The sequence below is a fragment of the Lissotriton vulgaris genome, unplaced genomic scaffold, assembly GCF_964263255.1.
Source record: "Lissotriton vulgaris unplaced genomic scaffold, aLisVul1.2 SCAFFOLD_2808, whole genome shotgun sequence".
In the NCBI taxonomy this organism is placed as follows: Eukaryota; Metazoa; Chordata; class Amphibia; order Caudata; family Salamandridae; genus Lissotriton; species Lissotriton vulgaris.
In genome coordinates, this window is record NW_028243490.1 from 208,173 (window position 1) to 224,935 (window position 16,763).

Consider the following 16,763-nt stretch of genomic DNA (forward strand, 5'->3'; position numbering starts at 1 on the left):
TGGATATCCGCTCACATCAATCACTCAGAAGCGACTAACTACTGTTAGTTCAACAGGATTCGTTTCATGGTGTGAGCTTCAAGTCCACAGAGGGGAGGGTCAGACCTGCATTTGTTACAACAATTAGGAAGGTATGCAGCCCTTGGTAGGTTTTGGAGGAGGGACAAAACCCATGTAGCTTTTGAAAAGATGACTCAGCTTAGACTGAGGGGATTTTCTGCATATGCTGCATCATGTTTTGTCTGAAGACCTAAGCAGAACTAGAAAACCCATTACTTTAGTCTCCATTTCATGAGACATTTTTAGCTTCTTAATCTGCATTTAACTTCCTTCATTTCCTTGCATGCGAATCTCACAGATTTGGGTAGTTTATGAAAAAAAACAATTCCTCCAGAAGGCCGACAAAGATTGTGGGCCAGAGTAGTAGACATGTCATTGTCCGAAACCTTGTCTGTATGACGTGACAGAGGAAACACTAAAATAATACACCCAGTACTCCCCTCAAACCAAAGCAGCACATTCAACAGGGCACTAGCTTTTCCAACTGAGGTCCAAATAACAACCAGAACAAAGGGAAGATTTGGGATGGGGCTTGTGGATGAAGAAAGATAATGTGGAGAGAGAGATATTATATATATATATATATATATATATATATATATATCCCAAGGACAGTGGCGGCTCCTCTATGGGAGCGTTTGGGCGCCGCCCCCCTGCTTTCTTGCCGTGCGAGAAGGCAGAAACAAATGGTAGTTATTACCGTAATAACTACCATTTGTTTCTGCCTTCTCGCATGGCGAGAAAGCAGAAGTTCCTGGTTGAGAGAGTGGGCGGTGTTACTCGAGGGCAGGGGGAGTGGCTTGTCCACTGTTGTTAATACTGTCTGTTTGGGCAGCCTGAGGCCGCCCAAACAGACAGTATTAACAACAGTGGCCAAGCCACTCCCCCCTTCCCTCGAGTAACACTGCCCACTCGCCCTGTTCTCTCTGTATGCTGCAGCATACAGAGAGAAAATGACACGGGTGAGGCAGCGGCCGGACCAATCACAGCGCTGCGCTGTGGTGAGGGAAGGGAGGCTGCCTGCAGCCTTCCTGATGACGTGTACGTGACGTGCCCTGCAGGAATTCAAAATCAGAATTGCGGCCGGCGGGGAGTCTGGAGTCTCGGAACAGGAAGGTAAGTTTTACTTTTATTATTTATAATGCCTCCCCCCCCCCATCCCCTCTACAGCGCGACAACCCAGTTTCCACCACCCCCTGTACCCACCCGCCCATAATGCCGGCCGTGACTGTATGCACAGTAGCAAGTCAGGGAGAGCCTCGGTCAGCGAGTCTGGCCTGTCTGCAGTGCGGAGCGCGAGCGCTCTCAGACGGTGATAGTTACAAGCTCTATGCATTTATTATGTGACATTGTAATATATGCAAATGTTAAGTTCTTAAGTAAACTGTGGTATTTGACCAACCCTTTGCGTCTTTTTCCTACAAGTTGGGATCAGTCCAAATTATGGCCCCAAAGCCGGTCCCCACCCTAGACACATAATATTAGAAGAACACTCCTTTAAATCAAATTTAACAACTTTCAGGGCTAGTCTTGACTTTAATTGCCCCTTCTCTTTCGTTGGCCCCTCTGTAGCGTGGGACGTGTGCCCCGGCCTCTAATGCAAGCAAGCCTTAGGCTCAAACACTAGACTAGAGCATTCTGGTCATCGTAGCTCTTAATATTGGGTGATGCTTCCCAACACTTTGGCCTGCCTAGCACAACTGTAAATGATGTCGGACTTTATGGGATTAAAACTTTAAAAATGACGGGATGCCACGTCATCACTTCAGGTATGAATATTATTTTTGGAACGTGAATCCAGTCTGTCAGATTGTCACGGAGAAAAAACGATCGCTCACGCCAAGAACACATATTCTAGCGCAACGTGGCCACTGCAATGGCATCTCTGCGCTTTGCAAATGGGGAGGATAATAGAATATGCAAATGGTCACGTATGCCTACATGGCACCACACAAATCACAAATGCATGCATGTACACACATGACACCATGGGCGTGCACACATATGCCAGAGTTATATTTCGTTATTAAACTTTAATATTTTGATAGTTTTCAATAGTGTTTGATCCAGTGCTGCTGCACACAGGCCAGGAAGGGAGCATGCTTGCACGCTGCTGTTCTTTAATGTTATCGCTGCCACCCCAAGGATCCATGCACTGCTATGGGAATTGGTGGCACATGTGAAGACTGGGGATAGGTAAGAATGTCTTTAACCCCTTGCCTGCTGATGACGGAACCGCTCCGTCATAAGCACAGCGCCACCGACGCTGGTGACGGAGCGGTTCCGTCACCAGCATGCGGCCGCCGCCCCTTAGCACTGCGGCGGAATAGCCGCCGCAGTGAAGGGGTCAAGGAACTGGTGGTGGACGCAGAGAAGAAAAGCCTCTGTAGTTCAGCGTGTTACTTGCTCTGTTGTCGAAGTGTACGCCTCGCTACGTCTGGTCAAGTTTCCTGATTCTAAAGAATAAAAGGTTCCCCACTGACAGGATGTACGCAAGTCAAGTGTTTTATTGAACTCCGAGTTGTGCTCCAGAGAGCCATGTGCCCGATCCATAGCCTACTCCTACCAGCCCCAAAATCCAATGGCTACCAAATGTACATACTGAAGGACCGGGTTTTAGGACCCAGCGGCCTCAGGGAGAACGCCCGATGCCTTAGAGTTCCCCTGCCTTGGCAAACAGACACGGGATACTTCTTGATGACGTCAAAGACCAAAGTTTATTGGCTGCAACCAGGAACAGAGATCTACGAAGCACACACGGGTGGTTCGCTAGAGACTGCACAAATTCAATGAGCGAAGCATGGTCTTTTATGCCAAAAATCAAGCCTCAGGCAACATTCAAAATTAGCATTGGGTTCATCAAACTGACCAATGACAGTGTGACAATTTAAAAGTAGCGTATGACGACAATCCCACTTTCCGTTGTCCGGCCCACCAGAAATGACCAAGCACATTCTATTATCCTGCTCAGTCAGGCCGGACAAACCCATCATAAAACCCTCAACCCAAATCAGTGATTATGTTGTAAAGGAAGGAACAGAAACAGATTGGAAGCAAGATAGAAAGGTGGGAGCAGTGTACTATAAACTCGGGCACATCCTACCCTTTAATCTTTATCTGACCAGCTGCTTAACAAGGAACTGGCTCAGCGAGGTCAGCCTCGGGCAAGGAGTCAGTTCGGCCAGGTCATTCAGAAGTCAGCTAAGGCATAAAAGGATTCGTTCGGTCGCAGTCATCGGCCGATGTGAGGGCAACCATACAAAATGGCTGCCGTACACAAAATGGAACCCGAAGGTTCAAACGGAATCCCCGAATACGTAGTGTTCTCATAGATCGATTCATGCGAAAACACTCGTACACGCTACACTCGCCATTTGCGGTCTGCTGACACCAAAATCGTCTATTTCCGACGACCTTTATTGAACGGGTTCAGTACCACTGAACCAGACCCACAAACTCACGGAACTACAATAGTTGCTGTATGTGCTTTAGCACCTATAGATAATCCGAGCGATTAACCTACAGAATTTCAGATGCTTGGACTTTCACTTCTCCTTTATAAATATCAGCCTATTCTATAAGTTTCAGTACGTGGATGCATTTGCATGTAAAGTGGTTGTTATAATGACATTGGGTGAGTTGACAATTCTGTGTATAGGTAGGAAACTGCAGATCACAAACAGAAAGCTAGCTGCCTAATGCTACTTGTGCCGGTAATTATTTGTTATCATCCCACTGTGCCGGAGAGAGAGTGAAACAAGGCAGTAATGAGAGCTCCTCTAGAAGACTCACAGAGAAGTATGCTCTACAACCTTCATTGTGACGGATTCATGGAGCACAGAGGCACGTGGTGTTAGCATCAGGTACTTTTCAGTCGCAAATTCACACTCCCAAAAACCAGTCATTGTCCCTGTCACTGATGCCCATAATTTTACGCCTACCACTTTCAAATGTCACCAGCCGCCACTGCCCAAGGAGTAGATATTTTTGGAAATAATGTGAAACCATATACTGAAAATCATATTCTGGTATCACAACGAACGTTCACTTACTGAAGTGGGCCCAGTCAGCTTGTGCACTTTCCACAACTGAATATCAGTCATCCCCACATCCAGATCATGTTGATCCACCATCCTGGTCCAAAGGGGATCTGCTGTGGTCCATCTCATCAGTGGAGTGTAAAGACGAATACAGTTTTAAGACAGCTGGCTGCTTCCAGCTGTAATGCAATTGTTTAGCGATATCCAAGTCACAGCAGTCAGGAATTGAATCACCTTTTTATTTTTTATTAACTTGTGCTCAATTAACAACGTGTGTGTCCAACGTAAGCCCGAGAAGAACAGATTACTGACAGAATTTTAGGTATCGATGTAAGATAAATGTAAATAAAATAATTATAACTAGTCAGTGGTTATTTTAAGGATCTGGTGTGGATCCAGCCCTGGAGGGGCACTAGTGACTTAGAACAAGGAATAGCATCTCTTGCAACAATGAATGTCATTGGCATTCTGAAAAAAAAGGTCACCTCAGTGAGGTCACTTTTTTTTTTTTACTTTCCTTTTTTTCAGTGTCTGACCACAGGCAGAGTCTTTGTGTAGATCTATTTTCCAGGATAAAGGCCCCTGGGTGGAAAAGAGAGTCTACAGAATTCTCATTTTGGTTTGGTGTTACCAGTGAATGACGTGAAGCCATTTATCATGACCTTGCAAACCTGTGCCTCCACTCCCCTGCCTTCCATGCCATTCGTGCTTTTGACTATTGTGAGGGAAGTGCCATGCAGCATCACATGGGCAACAACTGCAACACAGAAGTGAGTGGAAAAGGAAAGGAAGGTTTCAAGATGGATTACAACGGCATACCTTTGATGTAAGGGTTAACATTTTTGTAGCTTTTCCCAGGATATTGCTCCAGAGCAATCCTCTTAAAAAAGAATATATACCACAACAAGTTTTAAAATTGTGTTTTTGAATGTGTTGTCTCCAGTTCTCTGTATTTGTTACCTGATGTACTTGTGGCAAGTGCTAATATATGGCATGGTCTCTCGAGCTTGTTAATAAAAAAAGTTGAAAAGAAACAAGTTTTAAAATGGTGTTGTAATGCACTTCACCATCGTACTTGTCGGAATGTCTACTTGTACTACCTATCCATCAATATCAGCAACATTGTAAGACATCAGTCGCTCAATCTGTATTATGTTATCCATATTTTCTGCCAGTTTAGCTATGTGTCACATTTGTGCTTCTGAATGACATGGCATTTCTAGTACAAGTGTCCTACTTACCACAAATGAAGAATTTAAAAAACAAATTACACAATCATTCTTTTCATTAGTATGCAAACTATGCACAGAAGCAATAACTTACTATGTACTAGAAACTGGTTTCTGCAGCAGAAACAAGTTAGGATCTTTGATTTGAACAAGAGCACACTTACTAGTTTATTAAACAGACCAGCATGCCTCTGCAGGGCAGGACTGGCCATAGCGGGCATCAGGCATTTCCCCAGGAGGCTGGAAGTGTGGGGACTGGTTTTGTAGGAGGGCTGCAATATCGGCCCCCAGTAACAAAAGCAGCAGTGCTTCACAATTGTAGACCCCAGTCCGCTCCCTCTGCAGGGGATGGTCCAAACCAAAAAAATTGCCTGGGCTGCTTTGGGTTTCCAACTTTCCAGTCCCGCCCCTTGTCTTTACAAATGACTTAACCGGTTTAATAAAGAATGCCGTCCAATGCCACAGCCAGGCTAACTGTGGACATACAGTGCAGAGAGCTTTCAACGGTGAACCACCATTCAGAGCAAGCCTATAACGTACACCTTACCTTCCCACTCACAGTACAACACAAACCAAAGCTCCCTCTGCAACAGTCTTAAGAGGCAATAAGAGTGAACTACACCACAACACTGACCGGCTTCAATGGGACAACAGTATTTCTGTGCCTGGATTTCAGGTTTGCGCTGCTCTATACAGTCACCTGCATCATCACTTTAGGTGGAGAGAAGGGGCAAAGCTACTTAACATACACAACCGCATTTCTTGGTCTCAGCTAGACTATGCACCACCCTGAATCCTGGGATAATGATCCAACCCTTCAAGCACTTTTATTGTTGTATCATTCTATCTTTGCCTAGCTTCTTCATAAATCATTTTTTGCAACCTTGCCTTCACAGAGGCACAAACAAAAAATGCAGACATGGTTTCCACAGTGCGACTAGTCATTGAGTGACATGTATGGCCCCCCTCACCCCAGTAGTGCACAGACACCCCCACAACTGTGCTCAGAGACCATCTCAAATGCCAACTTGGTGTATTATAACTCCAGCACACTACAGGGGCTGACAAGATAGACTCAGCCATTTTATCCATATAGATTTGTATTGCCGTATCCTAGTGTGACTAATCGCTGCCAATACCTGGAACGGCCTTCCCCTCCAGCTCTGTACAGCCCCCTTGCTGGCAGACTTCAGAAAGAGACTCGAGACTTTGCTCTTGAACTACAACTGCACACCACATCTGGTTTTCATAGTATTGGCGTTGATCCACGTTGCTCAACAATGCGTTCAAGGTTGCCATTAATTGCACGGACACCCCACATAAAATAGATATGAAAATGCAAGAATGCAATCTACCTGCTCAACCTTTGACCAAAACTGTAAAAGATGTGTATTACAACCCTGCTGATTAGATTTTATGGGAAGGAAAGCGATATTAGGTTTTGAACTAGAGGCTTCCCTTTCAGCATTGGTTCCGCTTCACAGATACGGATTCAGATGCAAGTTCAGCTGAATCAAAGGTGTAATAAATGCTGGCTTCCAGTACTTGCCAAGTCAGGGCTTCCGGCTCGACAGTATAATATTCAACCTGGCGTACTCCACCCGCAGTGCAAGAGAGAATGGATCTGCAAGGCAAACTCACACTGATGCAGCCTCATTCACCACAAAAAAAGCATGCAGTCACCCCCAGAACAGGCAGAGTCATATCTAAGCAGCTCCAACACTCTCCAATTTAAGCACATGAGGGAATAGAGTTAAGTATCGATAAGCGATTGGTCTACTATTACACTATTGGGTCAAATGAGACATTGGATGGAGACCTGGCCTGGGTATCAATTGGTTAGAAGAGATGGGGAAATGTTTGGTATTGGAAAGGTACCATAAACGTATGGGAAAGAGGAGAAGTTCCATAAAACATGGGAAACTGCACAGAAAAATAAAATAGTTCTAGGAGCGATTGGAGAACAATGTTTGGCAAGAAAACCAGTTCTATAGTTAATGAACTTTTTTCTTCAGACCCTTAAATGCATACAAAGCATAATAGGCGTATCTTGATAAAATAAGTATTTAGAAAAAATAAATACATTAAATCTAAAAGGTTTTTTACGTCAGCAACTGAACCACAGCATCACATCAACTCCTTGCCATGAAGCAAATATGCAAGTAGGTGGCCCGATAGAAAATTAAATTTATTTTTCTGCTATTTGTAACCATTCCTTATAGGTAGGAGTTATTAGGCACCAAATATGTGCAACTAGGAGCTATTTTGGGTAGTGCGCGAAACAAACAAGACAACGATTATGAACTAGTCATAACAGAAGAGCAAATATAGATAAGTGGAACATCCAAATCTTTCAATAATATGCTCAGTCCATGCGTACTCATGTATAAAGTTTACTTAATTTTTTTTTTAAAAAAATCAAAGAATATGATTGTGACAGAATTCATCAAAATGTTAGCTGAAAGCAAGGGCCTCCAATATGGACTATGATGACCATATGAACAAACAACTAACCAAGCCTGCGGCACTCGTACAGGTGGCTCTCCGTTTCAGCCATCTTATTGGTTCACAAAGTTGGGCCTGTTTCTGATGCTTTTCAGCATCACTGTATGAAAGCAGAGTCCTGGGTGTGTGTATAGCGTTGGGTTTTAGGTGCAAGACTGACAGATTTCCAAAATCAAATACCGAAGCACAACTTGGCCATCTTGCTTTGGGTTAGTTAAATGTGTATCAATGTGGGCGTAATTTTAAAAATAGTGAGTACATTTAAGCAACATCAACAATTTGTATATGTTTACCTTTATCATGGTATTTAAATAATCCCAGGAACTAACATTGTCAAACTATAAAAATCGTATTTCTTCAAGCACCCTTACATTGCTACTAGTCACACTTCTCTAGAACATCTCCAGGGTTATAATTATTAGAAATGTGAATTTGCACTAGGCCATCTTTTTACACATTTTTAATTTAGAGAAACCCCTATATTTATAGACCTTCATGAACACTGTGGATGTTCCCGTCATTCCCCCTGGTCTCCACTGCACCATTCCCTGGGAACTCTTTATTTCACCCCATAACTTAATCTAAGATAGCGGAAGTCCCGGCTACCTGCTGGATTATCCCTCGCTGTGTACTCTCCAACTGCAGATAAGTTTTGCACATGGATCTTTCCCTTGGAAACCTGAAATGTTCAGTGAATAGGACCCTGGTTATTTGGGGAGCAGCTCTTAAAAAGGACACACATTGCAGGATGAAGCACTGGGTACAAACAAAGCTAATGTTATTACTGGGTGCATTCCCTTCCACAGCAGCATTCTTGTGGTTCTTGCTCTGCTGCATCATTGCTATATGGAATGTTGACTTCATATGTGGAGGGTTAGCTTGCCGGGGGGGCAAGGTGGAAGCCTTTATTTGCATTGAATATTTGGGCCCTCACTACAAGTCGCCCGGTGCTTGGTGTGGTAAATATTCCACTGAATAAAGACATCAGTTGTTCATAATTTATCGAGCTAGATAATTGTCACCTATTGCATGTTTTCCTGCTCAAAAGGGGGAATAACGTGTTTTACCCCTGATGAATATTGGCAGGTCTGGCATGCTGATATTTATTTCGAAAAGGCTGTTTATCACAAAACTCATAATTCCGATATATGTAATAGCAGATCCCGCACACATCAGAAGGTAGCCACCACTCCGCTTTGGGATCTATGTCGAACAGGAACTCGGCCCATCCACCTTTGTATCTTCACAAGGTTTGACAAAAGCCCTGGATTCATGAAGCCTTCGTAGTATGCTGGTGATTACCACATTAACCTCCCATTTAAGCATGAAAGGATTTAGACTCAAATAAACGGAGTTGGGACTATATAACAACTAAACAAAACTACATCATATAAGAAAGGATTATACAATACCCATGATAAAGTTGCTACCGTCAATGAAAATTAACATTATTCTGGGTAATGAGAGGGAACATTAATGGATTAAAAGCAAATAACACAGCAAGAAACACACACTATGGGGAAATAAATCTCACATCAGAATATTCAGCATCTCAGAAATTGCTTATAATTCTAGGAGGGAGTGTGGGCGACAAGACCATTGCAGGCAAACAATCCCCACAGCCATGGAGAACTTTAACAAAAACCTGAGATGGAGACAGTGAAGGGCACGGATAGTGTGGGGTCATATTCATAGAGAATCCAAACTCGATGCCCCTTAAGATCAAGACCAATCCATCAGACCTTACGGAGTGAGGAATGAGAAGTTGGGAAAAGTGAAGTATACAAAAATGGATCATCGGCTTTAGTCGACGCACATATTATTTCACTGTACATCCAGTGTTTCAATATTCCTCAAACACCAGTGGGGCCTGTTGAAGCTGTAATACCTCCAGGGTCTAATTACTCTAAATTGTTGGTAAATAAGAACAATGTCATTTGTTGCAGACACTCAATCGAAGAGGCCCTTCTTATACGCTCACCACCATCAACTTTTCGTTTCGTTTGTTCGTTTAGGATACTGCCTGGCAGAAGACGGTTATGCCTAATGAAAGTGTTCACACCTTCCTTGAGGTGCCCTACAGCGAGGGTATGCATTTCTCTACCTGATGTGGCCCTGTGTAAGATCAACAGGCAGATTGTTTCATCTGGGCCAAAAAGAGTTGCTACAGAAGAATTGCATGTAATCTCACAGAGAAGGATGGAAAGATTGTCGTCTGCAAAGTATGGAGAATAGGGGCTACTTAAGCCAGAATGTAGTGAGACCTTATCATTCGTACTTGATTAAAAAGATAACATTAAAATATAATCACGAACTGTGCTAAAGTACCCAAGCCTGAAGCTACTGCTGTAGTTACAGCCTCAAAGAAGGCAGTTTCCAGGATAAGCACTTTAATTTCAAAGTCAGTTGCTCAAAGGAAGACATTGCAGACAGAAACAGGCAAATTGCTTTGATTCCAATTAGAAGCCGATGCATTGCTAGAAATACAGGCGAAGCAAACTTTTAAAATAACATTCTATTGCTCAATTTGCCGACACAGAAAATGTCTCATGTCAATGCCAAGTACATCAATGAAACACGAAGAATTGACACAAATAAACATGAATTGTGGCTAGAGCATGATACAACTGTGAAAGATAACTATTGATAAGCAAACAAAAGACTGGGAGCACTTTTTGAAGAAGCAGGGCCTGGAGTGGCTGCTTGCCCTTACAGTGGCTACAATTAAGTTATTTGCCAAGAAATGACCAGACGCTGATGCTTAACTCGGGTGTGGAAATCATGTGCCCAAATTCTCAGTTAAAGGACTGCAGGCAGTGATGGGCTATGTGCTATGTCATACTGGCGCTGTCTGGATTTTGCAGGCCTGGTGATCGGTTTGGCTATGATGGGCGGTGTTCCTACGGGTGATTAGGTGTATGTGCATTCATGTCCCTAGTTAAAATAATCCCATAAACCTGAGATCCTATAAGTCTGGAGGGCAATTCTAGCTTTATTGATAATGTGGTTCTGCTCTTGCGACTAATTGGCAACCCCAATGTAAGTATGGGGGAAATGAACAGGGGGGCATCTCACATCTTAGGCAGCGGTGGGGGCCCAGGACTCATTTGAGGAGGGCTCTGGGAAAAAAAATATGCCATTCTGAGAATGGACACATTTTAACACAGTTTGTAGATTAGATAAATTGGTGTAGGAACACAAGAGAAGGTCCCCAAAAAGAGGACTATTTCTGGAGCTCTTTCCGTAGCACAAAGAAAGTGGTTGCTAGGTTACTGCATGCACAATGATACCCATTTAAGAGGTTTTTGCAGTCATGAAAAGATGACGTTATGGTGGGTGCTTACCTTGTTGAAGAAGGGGTTCCTGGTGATGTCATAGCCCCTCTTCTTGATGGCTTGGTTCTTGGCTGTGTGTGTCTGGCCGCCCCCCGCCGCGTGGCAGACCCTCACCGCCTGCCAGGTGGTCCTGCCGCCGGGGGATGCAAGCGGAGGGACCCGTGGACGTCTTTGCAGCATCTCCAGCATTTTGCTGGCAGCTCTGCTGCAAGAGGCCATCATGGCTGAAGAATAAAGAGGAGGCAATGTTCCAAATCTGGGAAAGGAGAGAGTTAAGTCACACAGTAACAATCATTACTGGACTTTCTGAGGACTGCTAACAATCCATGAAAACAACAGCAGCCCATGCACAAGAAAAACGCACGAAATATTTTGTTTAAAAGTCTACGTTTCTCCTACACTATATATATATAAAAAAATAAATAAAAAAAACACAGCCATCTGCCTATGTGCAGTTCTTTACAGACATTAACAAAATGTGTGTAAATCAAAGGCATCACTTTGAGAATGAATGAATGAAACACACACCACGCTTGGAAACTGGGGCGGAGAGACACACAGTGACAGAAACAAAAGCACGAGGTGGGAGGTGGGGGGGCGACTGCGAGTGGCGCATTGTAAAGGATTTTTCTTTTTGCAACCACTGTAACCACGCTTTTATGTAACCCTCGCTTCAAATGTTACTTACTCGATAAAAAGCCTTTTCAGAAAATGTTGCTTCGAAAGTTATCTTTACACAAGAACTGGATACAAATAACCAATCTTGCAGGAATTTATTCTGACTTTACAAAATACGATTACTTTGTTTCAAAACTAGAGTCAGAGAAACAAAGAGAGGGCCTGCCGGGGAGAACATTGGCATGGGAGATCAAGAGGGCTCATCCACTTTGCAGCCCGGGAAGTAGAGGAATGATGAAAGGCGGCGCGTGTCCCCTTATTTCACGCGCACACAGGAAGCAGAAAGCGGCAAGTGCACCATCACTCGGAGGATGCAGACGTCTCTCACACACGCACGCGCTGCCCCAGGAAGAAGAAATAAACAAGACATGACGGCACAGGCTGCCACACTCCGCCCACTCACCGGCGCCTTGATGCTGCCTGCTGCTCTGCCGAGGGACGCCCTGGAAGGGAGCAGGCCGTGCACCCTGTCCTGTGCTGGCGCTGGGCTGCCCTTCGGCCGGGGGTTGTTATGCAGCAGGCCGGGGATGTGCACAGCTGATGCTGAGCGCAGACCTCTTCCCGCTGAGCAATGGCATTGACAGCAGCGCGAGCCTCCGCCTTCTGCCGTACCACGTGACCCCCGGAGAGGAACGCAACAGGTCCCATCTCTTAAAATATACCCTTCGGATTTCTTCTCTTTCTAAAGGGCTCGCGCGTAGGTTCTGCGAGACCCCGGGGAAGCCCTCGTGCTCCCTGGAGGTAAGACGTCACAAAAGCTAGAACCCGTCACCGCCAGTCCATTTCACATATTCTAAAAGTACATGACCATTGCCACATGCACAAATATTACAGCAAGCAATTCAGGCATCGCATGAGAAATACAAAATATACACGCAGCGTGTGCATATGTGCATAGAAACATTAATGTGTATTACAACATGCACAGCGTGCTTTGCAGTATGGAGGTCTGCTTTGTAAATCTTGCATTTGCTTTTACAGCATGAATCACACATGTATCTTACCCATATTTCCAGAGAAATATGAGTTACCGAATAAGAAAAATGATTGTGTTTGCTAATGCATGCACCGAGGGCGAATATTAAAGACTCCACACACCAGCACAATTATATACGTTTTTAAATGTCTTCAGGTTTTACTGTTTATGTCTTCCTCACCTCATTTATGTGCTTTCAACTTTGCCTCTGTTGTTGCACTTTATACTATATGGATTGTTACGTACAGCTTTTCTGTTCGAAGTGCTTCAGTCCCTTTTCACAATAATCAATGCTTGGGTTATGTAAATGTAAATGTACAGGAATTTATATAGCACAAATCACCAAGCAGTTTCTAAGCGCTTGCTTAGGGAACCCGTCCTGGTATTCCCCTGTGAGATAACCCCAGCAGGATATCCGCAAGGTGAAAGCCAGGCATCCCGCCGCGAGGGGCCGTTGTGGAGATTAAGCAAGCTATTGCCCAGAGTCGCAGAGTGTGAACCCAGTAGGCACCAGAGCGAGAATTGTCAAGTCCATGGACATTTTAGGACTCAAGACCCCGCCGAGCCGGGAATTGAACCCTGGTCCCGGGCTGACCTCTGCTTCCAGGTCTGCCTCCTCTAACCAGTGAGCCACACTTCTCCCTGCTTGGGTTTCAACAACCGTTTTTTATCCCTCGAGTGGCATCACAAACAACCATAGCGGATTTTGAGTTGTGAACGACACTGGGAACCTCGAGTTGGAAAATATCCCTTTGTAGATACTCAAGCATAAATATGTCTCGTACAGAGATTTTCCACTCACCCTTTCACCAATTGCATGGAGCAGAAAAACAGCTAGAGGTGAGAAGGCATATTGTGCGGCACCCATGATAAACCTGCTCACCCTGCCGCCCCATCCCCATAAAATATATAGCAGACATAAAGCACCCCTTTGCACTTCTCCTGAAATATTTACTAAAACAAACTTGGGGCCAGATCAAGGGCCTGATAACGACTTTGGCCGTGCAGTGCCGGGGCCAGCCGATTGCCGTTTGAGACGCCGGACGAACAGACCCCACCATTGGAGGACGCGCCCAATCTCCAACCCAGATATCCATAGACACAATCATCAACAGTTTGCAGGGGCTCTCACCTTCATTTAACTAATCGACCGAAACGCCAGACGAATAGATCCCACCATCGGAAAACGCGATGGACCCCTGAGACAGACAACCTCAAGTACCAACATTGATGGCCCTTGATGCATTTAACAACCAACAAACATAATAAGTTCTCACCGCACTGGGGCACAGCAAGTGTTAACTCTTTCGGAACCTATCCCAATTGAACCCTGGGCCACGCCCTTCAGCGGTTCTTATATCTGGCAAATGTTTTTACAATCTCGCTACTCATCCATAATTACCAAATCTTAAAGACAGAGTGAAGAACTCCCCCCTATGCATCTATAGAAGAGTCGTATTGTTATCTTTAGTAGTATACCAGTGGATACTGCAACCGCTGTTTTTTGGTACATTTGGAAAACTCATCATGGCTCCCTGATGAAGGCTTACAGCCGAAACGCGCGTAGCATTACCAATAATTTTCTAGCCATGTTTTCAGATTAAGATTTAATATATTTTTTGCACTTTTTTGATTAACTCTTTATTGTACAACGAATGATAACATACTGTGACCTAAAAGGAGAAAGAAGAAAATAACTATAAATTGTATATCAAAATATTCGCAGTTGATTCCAAATAACAAATGTGTACAATATTATGTATTTATAGACCACATATCATATATACATGAAAAAAGAAGAAAAAAACTTTTTAAAAACTGTTTCCAAATAAAATAAATATATATATTTTTTGTACCATGCATATTGTCAATATATAGTCGTTTATGTCTGATGTCAGTTTATGTCCATATGATACCCTTGTTCCTAATTTCCTGTCTTTCCAAATAATATAGATATCCCGAATTAGGAACTGTAGTCGGGGATACCCCCTTCTTTTCACACACGCGGCACCCATGATAAACCTGCTCACCCTGCCGCCCCATCCCCATAAAATATATAGCAGACATAAAGCACCCCTTTGCACTTCTCCTGAAATATTTACTAAAACATACTTGGGGCCAGATCAAGGGCTTGATAATGACTTTGGCCGTGCAGTGCCGGGTCTGCCCCACCGCTGCACCACCAAAGCCGTGCTTGGGCCGCCTGCCAGATTAGAAGTTTCTTCCTGTTTGGTGGGCTTTTTTTGGGAGTTTCCACAGTGGTGCCTCTGAAAATGGGCATCGCAATGAGAATGGTAAAGACAGTTCCTGCACGGCATGGACTTTAAAGTCCGTGCCGTGCAGGAACTGGGGTGCAGGCACACAGGTTGCAGAGGCACATTTGTTTCCCCTCTGTCAGAGTTTTCATGGTGGAGGAACCACCATGAAAATCATGGCTGAGAAGAAACTCATAATATGTTTGGCGGGACCACGGCAGTCCCGCCAAGCATATTGATGCCTCCTGGGAACAGGCAGTTCGACCATCCTCATCGTAGGAAGGCAGTCGGAAGATCACAACTACCGTGCCCCACGAGTCTCAGACTCGTAATTGAGCCCTTAGAGTGTGGTGGACAGTACTCTGTCCATCAAGGTGGTGGAGTACATTACCTGACTGGCTACCATCTCACAAATTTAGAGCTCACATTTGGCCCAGCAGTATTCTCTGCACCTTTACCCCAGCTGCCATTATGTTGCTTCATGTCAAGGTACAGAAAGTTTGGTGGGCAGCCGCCAATGGTTTTGATGGCTGTCCATTAATCTTTAACAAACTTTCTGTTTTTCAAAAATAAACTCCGAAATTGAGAAAATACTAGAGTGGCAGGTAAAAGTTATTTTCTACTTAGTGTTCCAAAATCGAATTCAATGGTGAAAGTAATTTCAGGGGAAATTTAACTTTATAAAAGTGTACTTTTGGTGCTTGAAAGTGTATTGTTGTAAAAACTGTTTTGGATCACATCCCTGCTCCAGAGACTGAATACACATCCATGGCTGGCGATTTTCAACCCTGCTCCAGGAAGACAATGGCTTGTCCTCTGGCAACAAGGAGAGAGAGTTGTGTTAGCAGTAACCACTAAGCAGGAATTAGCTATCCGGGAGGAGGCAGGACCAGTAGACCACATAAAGGGCAGCTTACACAGCTCTTCCTTTGGTGTAGAAATCCCAAATAGAATTAACATGTACTGCAACAACTGGTTCCTGGAGCCATCATAGACTTTCTGTGAGTCCCCCGCAGAAGAGAAAATGAGTTGTGGCACTGAGACACCACAGCTCCATTGGAGAGTGGCTGGAAGAGATACTAGGCTCAGGTGGCTGGAAGAAGGCTAGTGCCACTTTGGTTGAGGAATTCTGGGAAGGTTTGTAGTAAACTGAGAATGGAAGTTCTAAAAAAAAGATGGGAATGATTTGAAAACATAGCTAGGAATGAGTGTTGTGAATTATCCAATCACTGGCTTGTTCACATGATAAGTTTGTACCTCACTAACGCCTCCTTAGAACATTTCTGGACCTGGGAATAAACATCCTGGAGGAAACTGCCCTGCTTGGCTCCTGGAAAAAAGAATCAAGTTAATCCTGACCCCTTATGGCATCCTGGGACTGGAACTGGTACCAGGTTTCAAGTGGTTACCCTCTGATACTTGCTATAGGCACTTAGAAAAAGCAGAAGGACTCCTGAGTCCAAAAAGCTTAGCTGACCACTCTGAAGTGGACCCTGTAGGTGCCCTGGCTGGAGAGAGATTGGTGCCTAGAACTCTGAAGGTATTAACACTGACCGATGTAACCTGCTTGGCCTACCTGGCCTCTGCTGAATCCCATTTGGCCTGAAATTATGATTAGGTGACTATGACGTTTGATGTTCTATTGGTGTATTTTATTTTCTTGGCAATCGTTGTCCCAAAACATT

General features: G+C 44.3%; 1 protein-coding gene across 1 annotated transcript in view; it reads right to left on the reverse strand.

Annotated features, from left to right (window-relative positions):
* LOC147668332 (uncharacterized) overlaps positions 1-12,495 on the reverse strand; it is a 196,036-nt gene extending 183,541 nt beyond the window's left edge. The window contains exons 1-2 of the mRNA XM_086948592.1: positions 12,251-12,495; positions 11,179-11,425 (exon numbers count right to left, since the gene is read on the reverse strand). Of these exons, the coding sequence (XP_086804718.1) occupies positions 11,179-11,425; positions 12,251-12,495 (492 nt within the window). The remainder of the gene's footprint in view (positions 1-11,178; positions 11,426-12,250) is intronic.
* Between the last annotated feature and the right edge of the window lie 4,268 nt (positions 12,496-16,763).